The 12,830-nt window shown below is 37.5% G+C and overlaps 3 protein-coding genes and 1 non-coding gene across 6 annotated transcripts; 3 read left to right on the top strand and 1 right to left on the bottom strand.

The window, feature by feature from the left end:
• The first annotated feature begins 2,058 nt into the window (after window positions 1–2,058).
• Window positions 2,059–4,313, top strand: LOC107194443 (acetylcholine receptor subunit alpha-L1). 3 transcript variants are annotated; one of them, XM_015584065.1, is made up of 7 exons: window positions 2,059–2,245; window positions 2,322–2,366; window positions 2,504–2,613; window positions 2,683–2,863; window positions 2,939–3,632; window positions 3,717–3,925; window positions 4,055–4,313. In XM_015584065.1, the coding sequence occupies exons 1-7, from the start codon at window positions 2,066–2,068 to the stop codon at window positions 4,259–4,261; spliced, it is 1,626 nt and encodes a 541-aa protein (XP_015439551.1). In that variant the 5' UTR covers window positions 2,059–2,065; the 3' UTR covers window positions 4,262–4,313. The 3 variants fall into 3 exon arrangements, with proteins under 3 accessions (XP_015439551.1, XP_015439550.1, XP_015439549.1); XM_015584064.1 differs by having other exon boundaries at window positions 2,939–3,638; XM_015584063.1 differs by having other exon boundaries at window positions 2,939–3,925.
• Window positions 4,314–6,262: 1,949 nt separating this feature from the next.
• Window positions 6,263–9,070, bottom strand: LOC107194444 (lipopolysaccharide-induced tumor necrosis factor-alpha factor homolog). Its single transcript, XM_015584066.1, has 4 exons — window positions 8,846–9,070; window positions 7,324–7,497; window positions 6,891–7,233; window positions 6,263–6,424 (listed from the first exon to the last, which is right to left on the bottom strand). The coding sequence occupies exons 2-4, from the start codon at window positions 7,490–7,492 to the stop codon at window positions 6,322–6,324; spliced, it is 615 nt and encodes a 204-aa protein (XP_015439552.1). The 5' UTR covers window positions 7,493–7,497; window positions 8,846–9,070; the 3' UTR covers window positions 6,263–6,321.
• Window positions 9,071–9,854: 784 nt separating this feature from the next.
• On the top strand, window positions 9,855–12,335 carry LOC107194402 (kinesin-like protein costa). Its single transcript, XM_015584021.1, has 2 exons — window positions 9,855–9,876; window positions 10,141–12,335. The coding sequence occupies exons 1-2, from the start codon at window positions 9,855–9,857 to the stop codon at window positions 12,333–12,335; spliced, it is 2,217 nt and encodes a 738-aa protein (XP_015439507.1).
• Window positions 12,336–12,729: 394 nt separating this feature from the next.
• Window positions 12,730–12,802, top strand: Trnav-cac. Its single transcript has one exon. It is a non-coding gene; the product is annotated as a tRNA-Val (tRNA).
• Window positions 12,803–12,830: the final 28 nt, after the last annotated feature.

Genomic DNA, 12,830 nt, shown 5'->3' with positions numbered 1-12,830 from the left:
ATAAAGTGCTCCTCTAATGTACGGATCTACAACGACTCGTTTCCGTCACCGAGAAAGATGTTATAGGTCAGGGATGTTGCAACTTCAGCAGTAACAACCATCTAGGAACGTACATGTGCATTCAAGTAAGCTCCTACACAAATTCAATTCTTATTAATCAAATGCGCCTGCCCTCTCTCCCTTTCTCTTCCTTCTTTGTTCGATACGTATTTTCGAAAATAATATCCGCGGAGCCTCGAAGAATTTAACGGCAAATGTAAAATTTTAATCTGCGAATTTTCAGTAAGCCGATGTTTTGTTAACGTTTATAAGAAGAGTACAGGTACTTAATGGTATATATGTTGGTACGTTCACTAATACGAGAAGGAGAAGAGGGCAGTTACCCTAGTCTCCGACGACGAAAGTGGTTCCCTAGCACGCTTAGTACGGCTTCGTGATGACGAAACTCAGAAAAATAATCCCGTTTATCAACATGCCTCGTGTCTAAAGACAGATACAAGATTTCGCGATTGTACGGTTTGAGTTCATTCAACCGATTCAAATTCGACTCGTCCCCCATTTTCGAAAAAAACACGCGTACATACATCGGTTGTTAAATGAAGGTATAACCATGAAAAGGTTTTAGTGCACCGACATATCACATATCGCGGTAATCTTCTTCCGTAAAAGGGACCAAACCGAACGAATTGATCCGTTCGTTCGACGGATCCATTAGATTGATTTTTCATCAGAATTATTTGTCGGTCCCCGTCCAGTGAACGACAGTTCGAAATACTGGACGAGAGGGTAGAAATTGTGTTTCGGCGAGATCCGGGGCAAAGGAGAGCCCGTTTAGAAGGGCGTAGGAGCCACGAGGAGGCGGAGAGTCCGTGCAGAACCGTCTTTTTCTACTGTCAAGTGCAACGAACAGGGCCTGCGCCATAATGGGCCGTTCACAGTGCGCAGCTACGCTCGTCCAGCCTAGTGCATGCGCAGTGGTATATTGATCCCGGAAAATCTGAGATACAGGTAACATCATCCAGTGGTCCATTGGCTGTACACAATGTCATTTCTGTTCTTCGGTTTTCCGGCGTTTCGTGTCCGAAACGAGACCAAACTGCGTCAGTAATGCGAAACAGCGCAACGATTCTTCGTTACGTCCTCGATCGGTTCGTGTATCGTGAATATGAAGATTCGTAGGAACCGCGTTAGATTATGATATTCTTGGGAACACACGGGATCGAATCTGTTAGAAAGCGTGCTCCGGAGGAGCCTGAAGAAAGTCGAATTGCAAGTAGGTACGTAGTGACTTAATCAACTCTGTCGTAAATAAATATTGGCCGTAACAAATCATCGATTTCGTGAATCGACCAAATGTATACCATATAGGTTCCCGTCTCGCAACGAGTGACTGTTGGAAATACAAAATTCACTTAGAGAATATTATTGCAAATCCACGCTTCGATCCACTACCATTAAAAATTCGTGTGCTACAGCATAAAATAACGTAAAGTACCTACGACTTTTAAAGCCGGTACGTTACATGCGCAACACTGTAAACAACTGTATTGCTACGCGTTAACTTTTATCCATAAGAATAGACATACCCATTATAATAATGGCAGGAAGCTAAAAAGGTACAGTGTACAAAGTTTATTTCATCGAACCGCTAACACAGACATTATTCTAAAGCGAATCTTTATTTGGGAAATCGAAAACCCAAAGTGATCTCGCGTATGTGCGACACACAGAGAAAATTTCATAACCGTAGCTCGTTTCAATAGAGAATTAATACGTATAAACGGCAGTTAACGCAACAGGTTTGTAATTCCGCGAGTAGCAACAGCTCGCAGAGCTGGATTAAGCTATCGACGGTCACGCTAGAAGCAGAGTGAATTTTCATTTGTATTTTACTCCCGACTTTAGTCGTTACTTTGAACCCTCGAAAATTGTATATCTTTCCTGTATTCAATTAATTCAATATTTTAGGCATGTTGATCAATTGTAATGACGAACTTGTATAACGAACAACAGAAAGCCAGCCAGCTGAATCCCTCAAGATCTAGACGCTCACGGTTTTCACGGAATGCTACTGCAAACGATCATCTTGATCCTCTCGGCAAGGATATGCTACAGCAATCCCGACGCCAAGAGACTGTACGATGACCTGCTCTCCAATTATAATCGACTGATTCGCCCCGTTCCCAACAACACAGACACCGTAGTTGTTAAGCTAGGGCTACGACTCTCGCAGCTTATAGATCTCGTATGTAACTCACGTAGGTAAATCACACAATTTCCACCATGCCAAAAATAACCAAATACACATTCAATGTTTTCAGAATTTAAAAGATCAAATTCTTACGACGAATGTTTGGCTCGAACACGTAAGTCCGCTTACAATTAGATACATGTACTGTAATACTTGCATATATGTATATACATACATATAGGTATTATAGTTACGTAGGTGGAGGAGGATATCGTTGAAGACGCCATCTTAACAAATACAAACATTTTCTAGGAATGGCAAGATCACAAGTTTATGTGGGATCCAGCGGAATACGGAGGTGTCACTGAACTCTACGTGCCCAGCGAACATATATGGCTTCCCGACATTGTCCTTTACAACAAGTGAGTAATCAATATCCAATCTGTAAACAACTTCGCTTAATGCCGACGATGTTACGGCGTAAACTTTAGTGCCGACGGAGAGTACGGAGTCACCACAATGACGAAAGCCATTTTACATTACACCGGAAAAGTTCTATGGACACCCCCAGCAATTTTTAAGTCATCGTGCGAAATAGACGTTAGATATTTCCCGTTCGATCAGCAAACGTGTTTCATGAAATTTGGTTCTTGGACTTACGACGGATTTCAGGTAAAATAACCATCGAAATTCTAGTCGGAAATCAATGGATTATCCAAATGGTTCACGGTCTCGTCGTATCTACAGATCGATCTGAAGCACATTAACCAGAACAAGGGTGATAAAGTCGAAGTTGGCATCGATCTTCGCGAATATTATCCCAGCGTTGAATGGGACATATTAGGAGTTCCAGCCGAACGACACAAGAAATACTATCCCTGTTGTCACGAGCCTTACCCCGACATCTTCTTCAACATCACGTTACGTCGAAAAACATTATTTTACACTGTGAACCTAATCGTGCCCTGCGTAAGCATCTCCTACTTGTCGGTGTTGGCGTTCTATCTACCAGCCGACTCTGGGGAGAAGATCGCCCTTTGCATTAACATTCTACTGTCGCAGACCATGTTTTTCCTTTTAATATCCGAGATCATACCATCGACATCGTTGGCGTTGCCGTTGCTCGGCAAATACTTGCTTTTCACAATGATTCTAGTCGGTCTCTCGGTAGTAATAACCATCATCATACTGAACGTTCACTACCGCAAACCCAGTACCCATAAAATGGCGCCGTGGGTCAGACAAATTTTCATAAGAAGACTGCCAAAATTACTGCTAATGAGGGTGCCGGATGATCTGCTGAAAGATCTCGCTGCACACAAGATACACGGAAGAGGAAGATCGGGTAAAAAAAACAAGTTCAATGCCGCTGTTGCAGCAGCTATGCAATCGTCTTCGATAGTCTCGTCCCCGGACTCTGCTCGTCAACAGCGTGTCGGGGGTACATGTACGTATGCGATAAGAACATCTTTATCGTCCGCTTTTTCGCTTAATAGTCGATTGAAGGACTATTTTCTCGATACAGGGTGCAACGGGTTGCATTCAACGACAGCGCATAACCGATTCTTGGGAGGTATAGGTGGATACAACGGACTTCCTACAGTGATGTCTGGTTTAGATGAATCATTGAGCGATGTAACACCGAAAAAGAAATATCCTTTCGAGCTCGAGAAAGCTTTGCACAACGTGATGTTTATTCAGCATCATATACAGCGGCAAGACGAGTTTAACGCGGTAAGCATCTTCTGATCGAATTGAGAAACCGATTTTTCGGCATTCACAATGGAATATTTAGCTTGTTATGGGTGCGGGCAATAATTATAGTTATAATTATAACGTATAATTGACGCAATTCTACAACAGGAAGATCAGGACTGGGGTTTCGTAGCGATGGTTCTGGATAGACTCTTCCTTTGGATTTTCACGATAGCTTCCATCGTTGGCACTTTCACTATCCTTTGCGAAGCTCCAGCACTGTACGATGACACCAAACCAATCGACATGGAGTACTCTTCTGTCGCTCAGCAACAATTCCTTCCTCGTGGTGATTTATTGAAAACTCTTGCGTAAACATGACAGAACTCCTTAAAATCCAGAGGATTCAAGTACTATCGATTTTACATCTATTCCTTCTGACTATGTTTTATTTCTTTTCATAAATATCATATTAGTCTCCGTAGGAGAAATGCAAATCTTTAACGCCTTCCCCGTGGAATAATCAACGTCTCTGGTTTCTTCGTCTTTTTCTCGTAAAGCATACAATTCCCGATAGCGTCTTATGTCTAAAAGCATACGTTATTCGTACTTATCACTATAGTGTGCGCGCACTACGTCAAATAAGTGCTCTTGGAAAACAGTAAATCCGTTATCGTACTGCTAATAGAAACGTTGCAATATTACTTGTAGAGATTTTGTAAACATCAGTTACATAGGAACTGATACCGACCGCGGTATAGCGCAACTCGTCTTTTACTCGAGCCTAATAACTTCCCGAACGACACTCGAGGTCATTGTTACGTAGTACATGTAATTTTTTCAAATACTCAAGTATAAACCAATGTTTTTCATTACGAATCAAGTATATACTCGGATTTGTTCGATATCTTGTACACTTATAAAGATAAAATAAACAACAGTTACAACGTAACATGTTATAATAAATTATGAAACACAATATTATTCTATACTTGCATACCTACATACAATTCTATGGAGTTCGCATACTTTGAAACAAAGGTATGTTTTATTATTCCAAGCACATACAAGAAAAATATGATACATTAAATGCACGTTCTGTGGAATACATTGATATTAGTAAAAATTTAAACATGGCCAAAAAAACGTTTGCCATTTGTATTCAACATTTCCCTTTGTATTCGATATAAATAACTTGTATCGTTCGAGCACAAAATAAGGGCAAGTTAGTCGAATTTATCTCACTTACCTAAGGTAATTCGAATCATACTTGTTAAATATTCAAATCTTCCTGTAATTGCCATTCAAGTATCACTTTCTTATCGTTCACGCGGCAATTACAACATACAAGAATTCATCGAAAGTCACGAAAGCATAGAGAAATTTAAACAGACGCTTATCTCAATATTTGAGAACAATCAGTCGCAAATAGACGGTCGGACTTCTTGTATCTCATGTGCGTTTTATATCATAGTATCCTTTCGCTTCTTTGTCGGGAAAAAATATTCAAAATAGAAGCAAAAGAATAATCGTATCTCGGTGACCAGTGATCAAGAAATTGACAAGCACGTCAAGTCCTGACGGATTTTACAGTCCAAAAGTAATCATTCGAATGACGAAAATCATAGAAAACGCGAATTGATCTTGCGTTACATATGGCGTAACAGGCTGAAACCTTTCTAACCACCGATATCTGTGGATCGGTAATGCATTTAATAACTCATACATCGATTAGTTTACGCAAACCGAACAAGGAATGACACAAAGGAAATAGCCCTAAAGACAGGCAACAGCTGCCAGCGTACTCGTACATATACTGTACATCCCTCCCGAGAAAAATTTCTCTGAACCTGTGGAATACAACATATACTCAACAACAATATAATTCTCGGATCCGACGCTCCAAAATATCTTAATAATAAGATCCCATTTTCTTTAGAGGATACACACGCATACCCACCCATACACATCCACTCGTAACATTCTAACTCGAATCAAATATGAAACGTATAATCGACAGTGACTACCACTCGTTACACTCTGCATTCGTATCATCTCGTAAGGAATAAGCGTCATATAATAGTAACAAACTATGACAATCTCATAAAACTGTTCATACCCTTAACACTGTGTTGGCCGCACGTACATCCATCACGCTCAAATTCATAACTCCTTAACGTAAAGACTCTAGTACACTCGTCTAATGCTAATACGGAATCGCGAATAATCGACCGCTATTTATCCGAATAGCGTAGGGAAGAACGAACGCTATGTTATTATGTTGTCATCAAACCGTATGCGACCGTCAAAGGGTTATATTACGCGACAAGCAAGTCAGTATTCTTCAAGGAGATTTTCTGTAACGTTGTGCCATTGTATTGCATTGGATAAAGGGTCATGATCGGTATACAAATAATACGCGTGTTCAATTCACTTCAACCGCTCCACGGACCGATATAATTTTTACAATTCGGACAAAAGTGGTAGACGTTCATGAAACTGCTCATGCAATATGGTAGGCACGAGCAAAGGCAACATCTGAAATCGAAAGACTGGTCAGAAAAACCGAACAACCAAATATTCCCTTCTACCTATGTCTCAATGAAACGTAGGTCTACCAACAACCATGCTCAATAGACGAAGAACGACTCACGGCTAAACAGAATAATAACCAAAAGTACCCAACAAATAAATAACTACGCACAATATAGTGTAAAGTAAACCAAAGTTAATCAACATAATAAATATCTTGTGGGCAAGGAAAGCATAGGAAAAACGTGACTGATAAGGTTAGCATAAAATAACAACATCTGACGATGAAATATACGCGCTACGGATTAGAAGAAAACGATACGAATATATGTATGTATACGACATGGTTAATAGAATTTTTCCACTTCCACATGCCTCGAGTCAAGCGAAATAAGAAGAAAGATTACAGCGAGAATGACTAGGATAGTTGCATGTTAATATATGTACGTAAGAGAAATCTTAAATCACTCACCCGAGTAAGCAGAGAACGATGCAGCAAATATGAGCTGCCGGCTGGTGATCCGATATAGTAGTGGTTTTGATGCTGGAGTGGCAAGTAGGACAGGTCATTTTTATAGGATTTGGGCCCAGAACGTAGATTTGAGCTTCTGACGATGGAACGGAAAATGTATTATACGTGCTGGGAGGAGGATTTTCTGGGAAATGGTCTGGTGGATCGCTGGGAAGGGAATGTCCTGGGATATGATTTCTCGGGTATTGTGGCACAGTTTGAGGCGGTAGATCGCTAGGAAGTGGATTTCCTGGCAAATGTTTTCCTGCGTATTGCGGCACAGTTTGACTCGTTGGTTGATTGCCTGAAATATCATATTGTTTCACTTTATCAGGCAACAATTACGGGAAACAGCAAATAATTTATTACGAAAGAATGAGAAAACTATGCGTACAAGATGGTACCGGCATACAAGATGGTCCTACTGGATATGGGGGAATGTTTGGTTGAGTAGGCAAATTAGCCACATTCCCTATAGCTTCTTCGTACGAAGGTGGTGCTGTAGGTGGTGGTGGTGCTGATGGTTGTGTACTCCCACTCGCAAATCCTGTGCTTTTCTCCATCTTCTCTACAAAAATAGATACAAAGATAGGAGTAAACCAGATGAACAATAAGCGATAGGTGCAAAGATGTGCTTTTTTACACAAGTACAGTGTGGATCGAAACTGTAAATCGATCAAAAAAATAGAAAACTATGAACTTCCTTTATGGGAACAATCGCATCATATTTCAACAGAAGCCGATTATCATGGTTCATTGTACATTCAAGCAATTGTTCCTTAACACCGTGTAATTTGTTCGATCATTACCGCGCGTTATTTCAGTCTAGCCTTGATTCACGGCGTAATTAGGTCGTATCGAAAATCGCGAAAGAAGGCGTTGCATACGAATGAAAAACAACGTGGCACGGATCGAGGATAAACGAACGCGAAAGTGTTCCTGTGCGAGTAGAAAGTTGAACGGATGCGTTAAGTATACAACCGAAGCAACTGGAAGTATACATGTATTCATGAATAGGTACTCACCCTCGCGGACTCATATCTATTTAGGAAGTCTAGACTTCGGAATACTCTTGTTTACCTTCTTTTTACGCAAATTACTCACTTTTACCTATTTGTCGTGTTACGTTCGTAAAATGGAAATCAGAAAATAAACTTTATGAACCTTCGTGTTTAAGACAATGAAATTTCAAATTATGCGTGCTGTACACGCGTTTTAGTGTACTCCTCCAATTGAAATGTGTAAAACGAATATACCACCGAATTAGCAATAAATCGAAATCTTCATCAATACAGTAAATTGCGAACCGTTACAACCATTATAGGTTAAAACAAACATTATATAGTATACGAAGTTTATTAATATTTTGTAATATAATCGCAGGTCACTAAAATAAACATGCGCGCAGGTAACACTATGCTATTCCATTTTATTAATCGTCAGCTTATACTTTGTTAAAGCATGCACTTAAAGTGAATATACAAGTAAAAAGCAACGCCTGATAAAACAGACAGAAAGAACAGCATGACAATGCACTAATGAAAATGTAACCTATCGATTTCATAAAATATTTATTAATAAGCATTCCAATGACATGAGTCATGGAACGTTGATACTTTCGCGATTGTAATTTTGATAAGTGCAAACCTATACATATATACTTCTAATTGCGTAAGCATTATAATATGCGAGGAAACGAAGAGCCTGTGTAAAAGTTGAATGTTGCTCTTTGTAATTAAACCTTACTAAACACAAGTATGACGTAAAGCTTCGACGCGTCGATGTAACTACTTTCAGATTTTTCGCAACGCAATCTTCATCGAGTTTTCAACGTATTCGAATTGCATCTTTATATTCATTAAATAATACAATACCAAAGGCAAAATTATAAACACAGATTGTATTAAAACACTTACGTGAATTATGACGTTGACGTCCAAAAGTAAACGTGCTCGATGAAATAGAGGTTATAGTTTCACACTACAAAACACTATTAAATTATACTTCCCACAATAATGTTACTACACGTAACCTATTCTGTGCCCATCGAATATTTCCTTACGTTGCGTCAGAATTCCTTTTGTGCGTCTATTAAGTAGAAAAGAAGAAAAACAGAGAACACTTCAAAAATGATCGTTTGCAAGGCTAAAGGCTAAAGCGACTAACAGACTCTGTTGATCCCTGCGATCCCCGCGATCGCAACTGACAACTTCTACCACCGACCAATCGCTGCGCTTACACTGTTCCAGAAAGGAGACAGAGAAAATGGCGCTAAGCTCAAGAAAGTATAGTTTTAAAAGAACGTTATATAAAATGGTAATATGTTGCTTTAGTTTTATTAAAAGTGGACAAAGACCGTGTAAATAATAACATGAATATCCAGGGCACAACTAATAATAGAAAGAAGTATTTCTATAATTTGTACAATTTGTTCAAATACTTAAAACGTTTACGTGAAAAAGAATAACCTTTTAGTGAACAACAAGATGAATAATGGAACCTGAAAAACGAAACGGACACGATTATTTTTGTCAGGTAAGTGTTATATTTTATAGATAGATTAAAGAATATGTTATATTTATTAATTATATAAGAAGAAAAGACTACAGCTGAAAAAGAAATACCTTCTACAAACATTTCTGCTAGACTGGAGGAACCTATTGATATGGAATAAAATCTTCTAGCTGAGTATTTATTGGTTTCAATCAGAAGTATTTATTATACATGATTACTTGCAAATAGGTATATATTTATGTATAAAAAAGTATTATATATATAAAAGTATAAGTAATATAGAAAGAACTCTTTGGTATAAAAAATTGCCAATAACCCTAGCTATCAGGTGGCAGCACCTATGCGTATTTTAGTGTTTTTCTCCAACACCTATTTATTCCATACAGATATGGAATTGGTACAAACCAAACAATGCAGAGAGTGCAAAAGTCAGGTGAAATAAATGCAGAAAGTTTAAAGAAAAACTCACTTGATAAAAAACAAAGAAAGGCAATGAAGTATTTTAAAAAAGAAGTAGATAATAAGTGTAGTGATCAAACTAAAAATAAAGACCGGGAAATAAACCAGAAAAGACACAACATAATACAAAAAAATAGATTATTTGATGACAGAGGGGTTGAAGAAGAAGAAGAAGAAGAGGAGGAAGAGGAGGAAGAAGAAGAAGGGGAAGAAAACAAAGAAGAAGAAGCACATGTAGATGAGAATGAAGAGCAAGAAGATCAGGAAGAAGATGAGGAAGAAGAAGAGAAAACAGATGAAGATTATTGCGACACAAATTCAGAACCTCTTAATCAGAAAGCAACAAAACCAATTAGAATTGACAGAAATACAGGTTTTAATAAACTCGTTAAAGTAGAAGAGCATAACTCAAGAAGTAACTGTTTAACGTGTTCAATATGCTTGGGAAGTAAACTGTCTGATGATAAAGAAGGAGTTGAAATTGATGAGGAGGAAACTGATGAAGATGAAGAAGAACAAGAAGATGAATCTGTTGATGATGAAGAGGAGGATGAAGATGACTATGTGACACGTTTAGAAAATTCAGTTTTTCAAGAGAAATTAAGCGAATACATGAAGGAGTTTAAAATACAAACAGATGACATCATTAAAACAGAAACATATGATATTGTTAAGTCAGAAACGCATGAGAGCATGTGTCAATCTATAAAGCCTGTTCCACTTAGACGTAGAAATTCGAGAAGGAACTCCATCCTTCCGGGATCTGAAATGTGTAACGAAATATTAGCTTTTAACAATACTTTAAAATCTAATCAAAATCAAATGCTGAATAACAAAATAATAAAGTTCCCTGCTACAGAAATTGTACATACTCATATACCTGAACCAATTACTAAACAAAATCTTGCAAATGATAAGAATAATTCTACAGATTTATTACTTGATGTTCTTGAAATAAAGAAATTACCAGAACCCATAAAAGAACTAAAAACTTTGATGTCAAACAATGATGCAAAGCAAACTCAAGTAAAGAAAATTCAGTTGAGTTTAGAAGAAGCCCATAAACATATGAAAGAGCTTAAATCGACTGTCAAAATTAGACTATTTATGATGGAAGATTTAGCAAAGAATGAAAACACAGTTGCTAAGGCTGCGGCAAAATTTGAACATAAAAGGAGTGAATTGGAAAAAAAGTGTTCGCAAACAGAATCAAAAATATCTGAAGTAAAATCTAGGCCTGATTATGATTTCTTTTACAAGAAACCTCTTTTGAAAAAGAAAATCGAATTATATAGAAACAGGACGATTTATTATAAGAACAGATTGAGGGACATTGCAATGATACATCAGACTGCACTTGAATCATTTAAAAATAGTAGCAAAATTTGGAAATCACTGAATGCCTCTACAGAGGAAATGATCAATTTAAAGAGGCAATTAATGACAGAAGTGGAACGTAAACAACAACTGGAAGACGAACTTGCAGAAGATCAAAAGAAAATTCATGAACTGGAAGAAAAATACAATTTAACTGCTTCTAAAGTCAAAGATATACCATCGGACAATGAAGATGGAAAAATGAATGATAAATCGAAAAGTAGTCATCCTGATAAGAAAAAAAATTTATTAGATGTCAGTGCAAGAATAACACATCTTGATACTGTTTTAAAAGAAAAATCTATAGATTTGGAAAGAACGGCAGATATAGACGAAAAGGAAGCTCTGCGTCACGAAATTCAGAATTTAAGGCGTACCAGAGATTGTTTAGTAGATGAAAAATGCGATCTCGATGAGAAGTTTCAAAAAGAAAAAGCATTGTCCACTGTAGAGGAACGAAAATTATTGGAATGTGGTGAAACCATCGAAGCTATTGATGCTATGATCGAACACAAAAATGAAATGATATGCGGTAGAAAAGGTTTCGATGAAAATCAAGCACAACGCGAGAAAGGAGAGAGAATGTTAATGGAAAGACTGGCAAAACTATCAGACGGAGAAATGAAAACGTTATTCTATAAATATTTCTTAAAAGTAATTGATTTAAAGGAAAGCTCAAAGAACCTAGAAGTCCAAGTTGCAGAATTAGAGGGCCATATAGAAACACAGAAATGGGAAATACATACTCTCACAAACGCATTGAAACAGACAAAGTTGGAGGCTGAGAGAAGAATCGCACTAATGCAACGGAAGTATGAGCAGAAATTGCTTGCTATGTACAGACACATTGGAGAGGAAACAAGTAGTTCTGGGCCTGAAACACTAGATACAGATACAGAACTTGCTAGACATATAGAACAAAATGAAAATTATCCATACCCAGTCAGGATACCACCACCAGCGAACGCAGTTCAGGGACCAACAACCAAAGTAACTAAGGAACGAAATAAACTGATAATACAAAAAACAACCAGCCGTGATAAAAGAAGGAAGTGAAGCTTTGAGTAGTTCTTTCGTATTTATTATCTTACAATATTACATTACATTACTGCTCATAGTATTGTAGTAACTCAAATTAATGTTAAGAGTTACATTTTAATACGTTATTGTAGTATATTAATATTTCTGTACACTTTTGCATAATGAAAAGAATAAATGAAAAATTTATTAATGAAACATATCTTTTTGTTTCTAGAATATAACTTCTTAAATGATTCATTTATCGATTGTATATAGTATATAGTATTTAATGTGAGTTGAAACAATGTAATATCAAATTTTAGAATCTGCTTATAAAGCAGAAAATCCTTGGATTCACAACGAATTGAATATAATATTTAATATTCTAATATTACTTATGTGACACTCTTTTGAAAACACCACTGCAACAGTTTCCGTAGTGTAGCGGTTATCACGTGTGCTTCACACGCACAAGGTCCCCGGTTCGATCCCGGGCGGAAACAGTTTTTTTTTCACATTAAATTTCTGATA

This window comes from Dufourea novaeangliae, unplaced genomic scaffold, assembly GCF_001272555.1.
Source record: "Dufourea novaeangliae isolate 0120121106 unplaced genomic scaffold, ASM127255v1 scaffold39, whole genome shotgun sequence".
NCBI classification, from domain to species: domain Eukaryota; kingdom Metazoa; phylum Arthropoda; class Insecta; order Hymenoptera; family Halictidae; genus Dufourea; species Dufourea novaeangliae.
The sequence above is the reverse complement of the archived record's forward strand: the minus strand, read 5'-3'. Positions and strand labels throughout refer to the sequence as shown.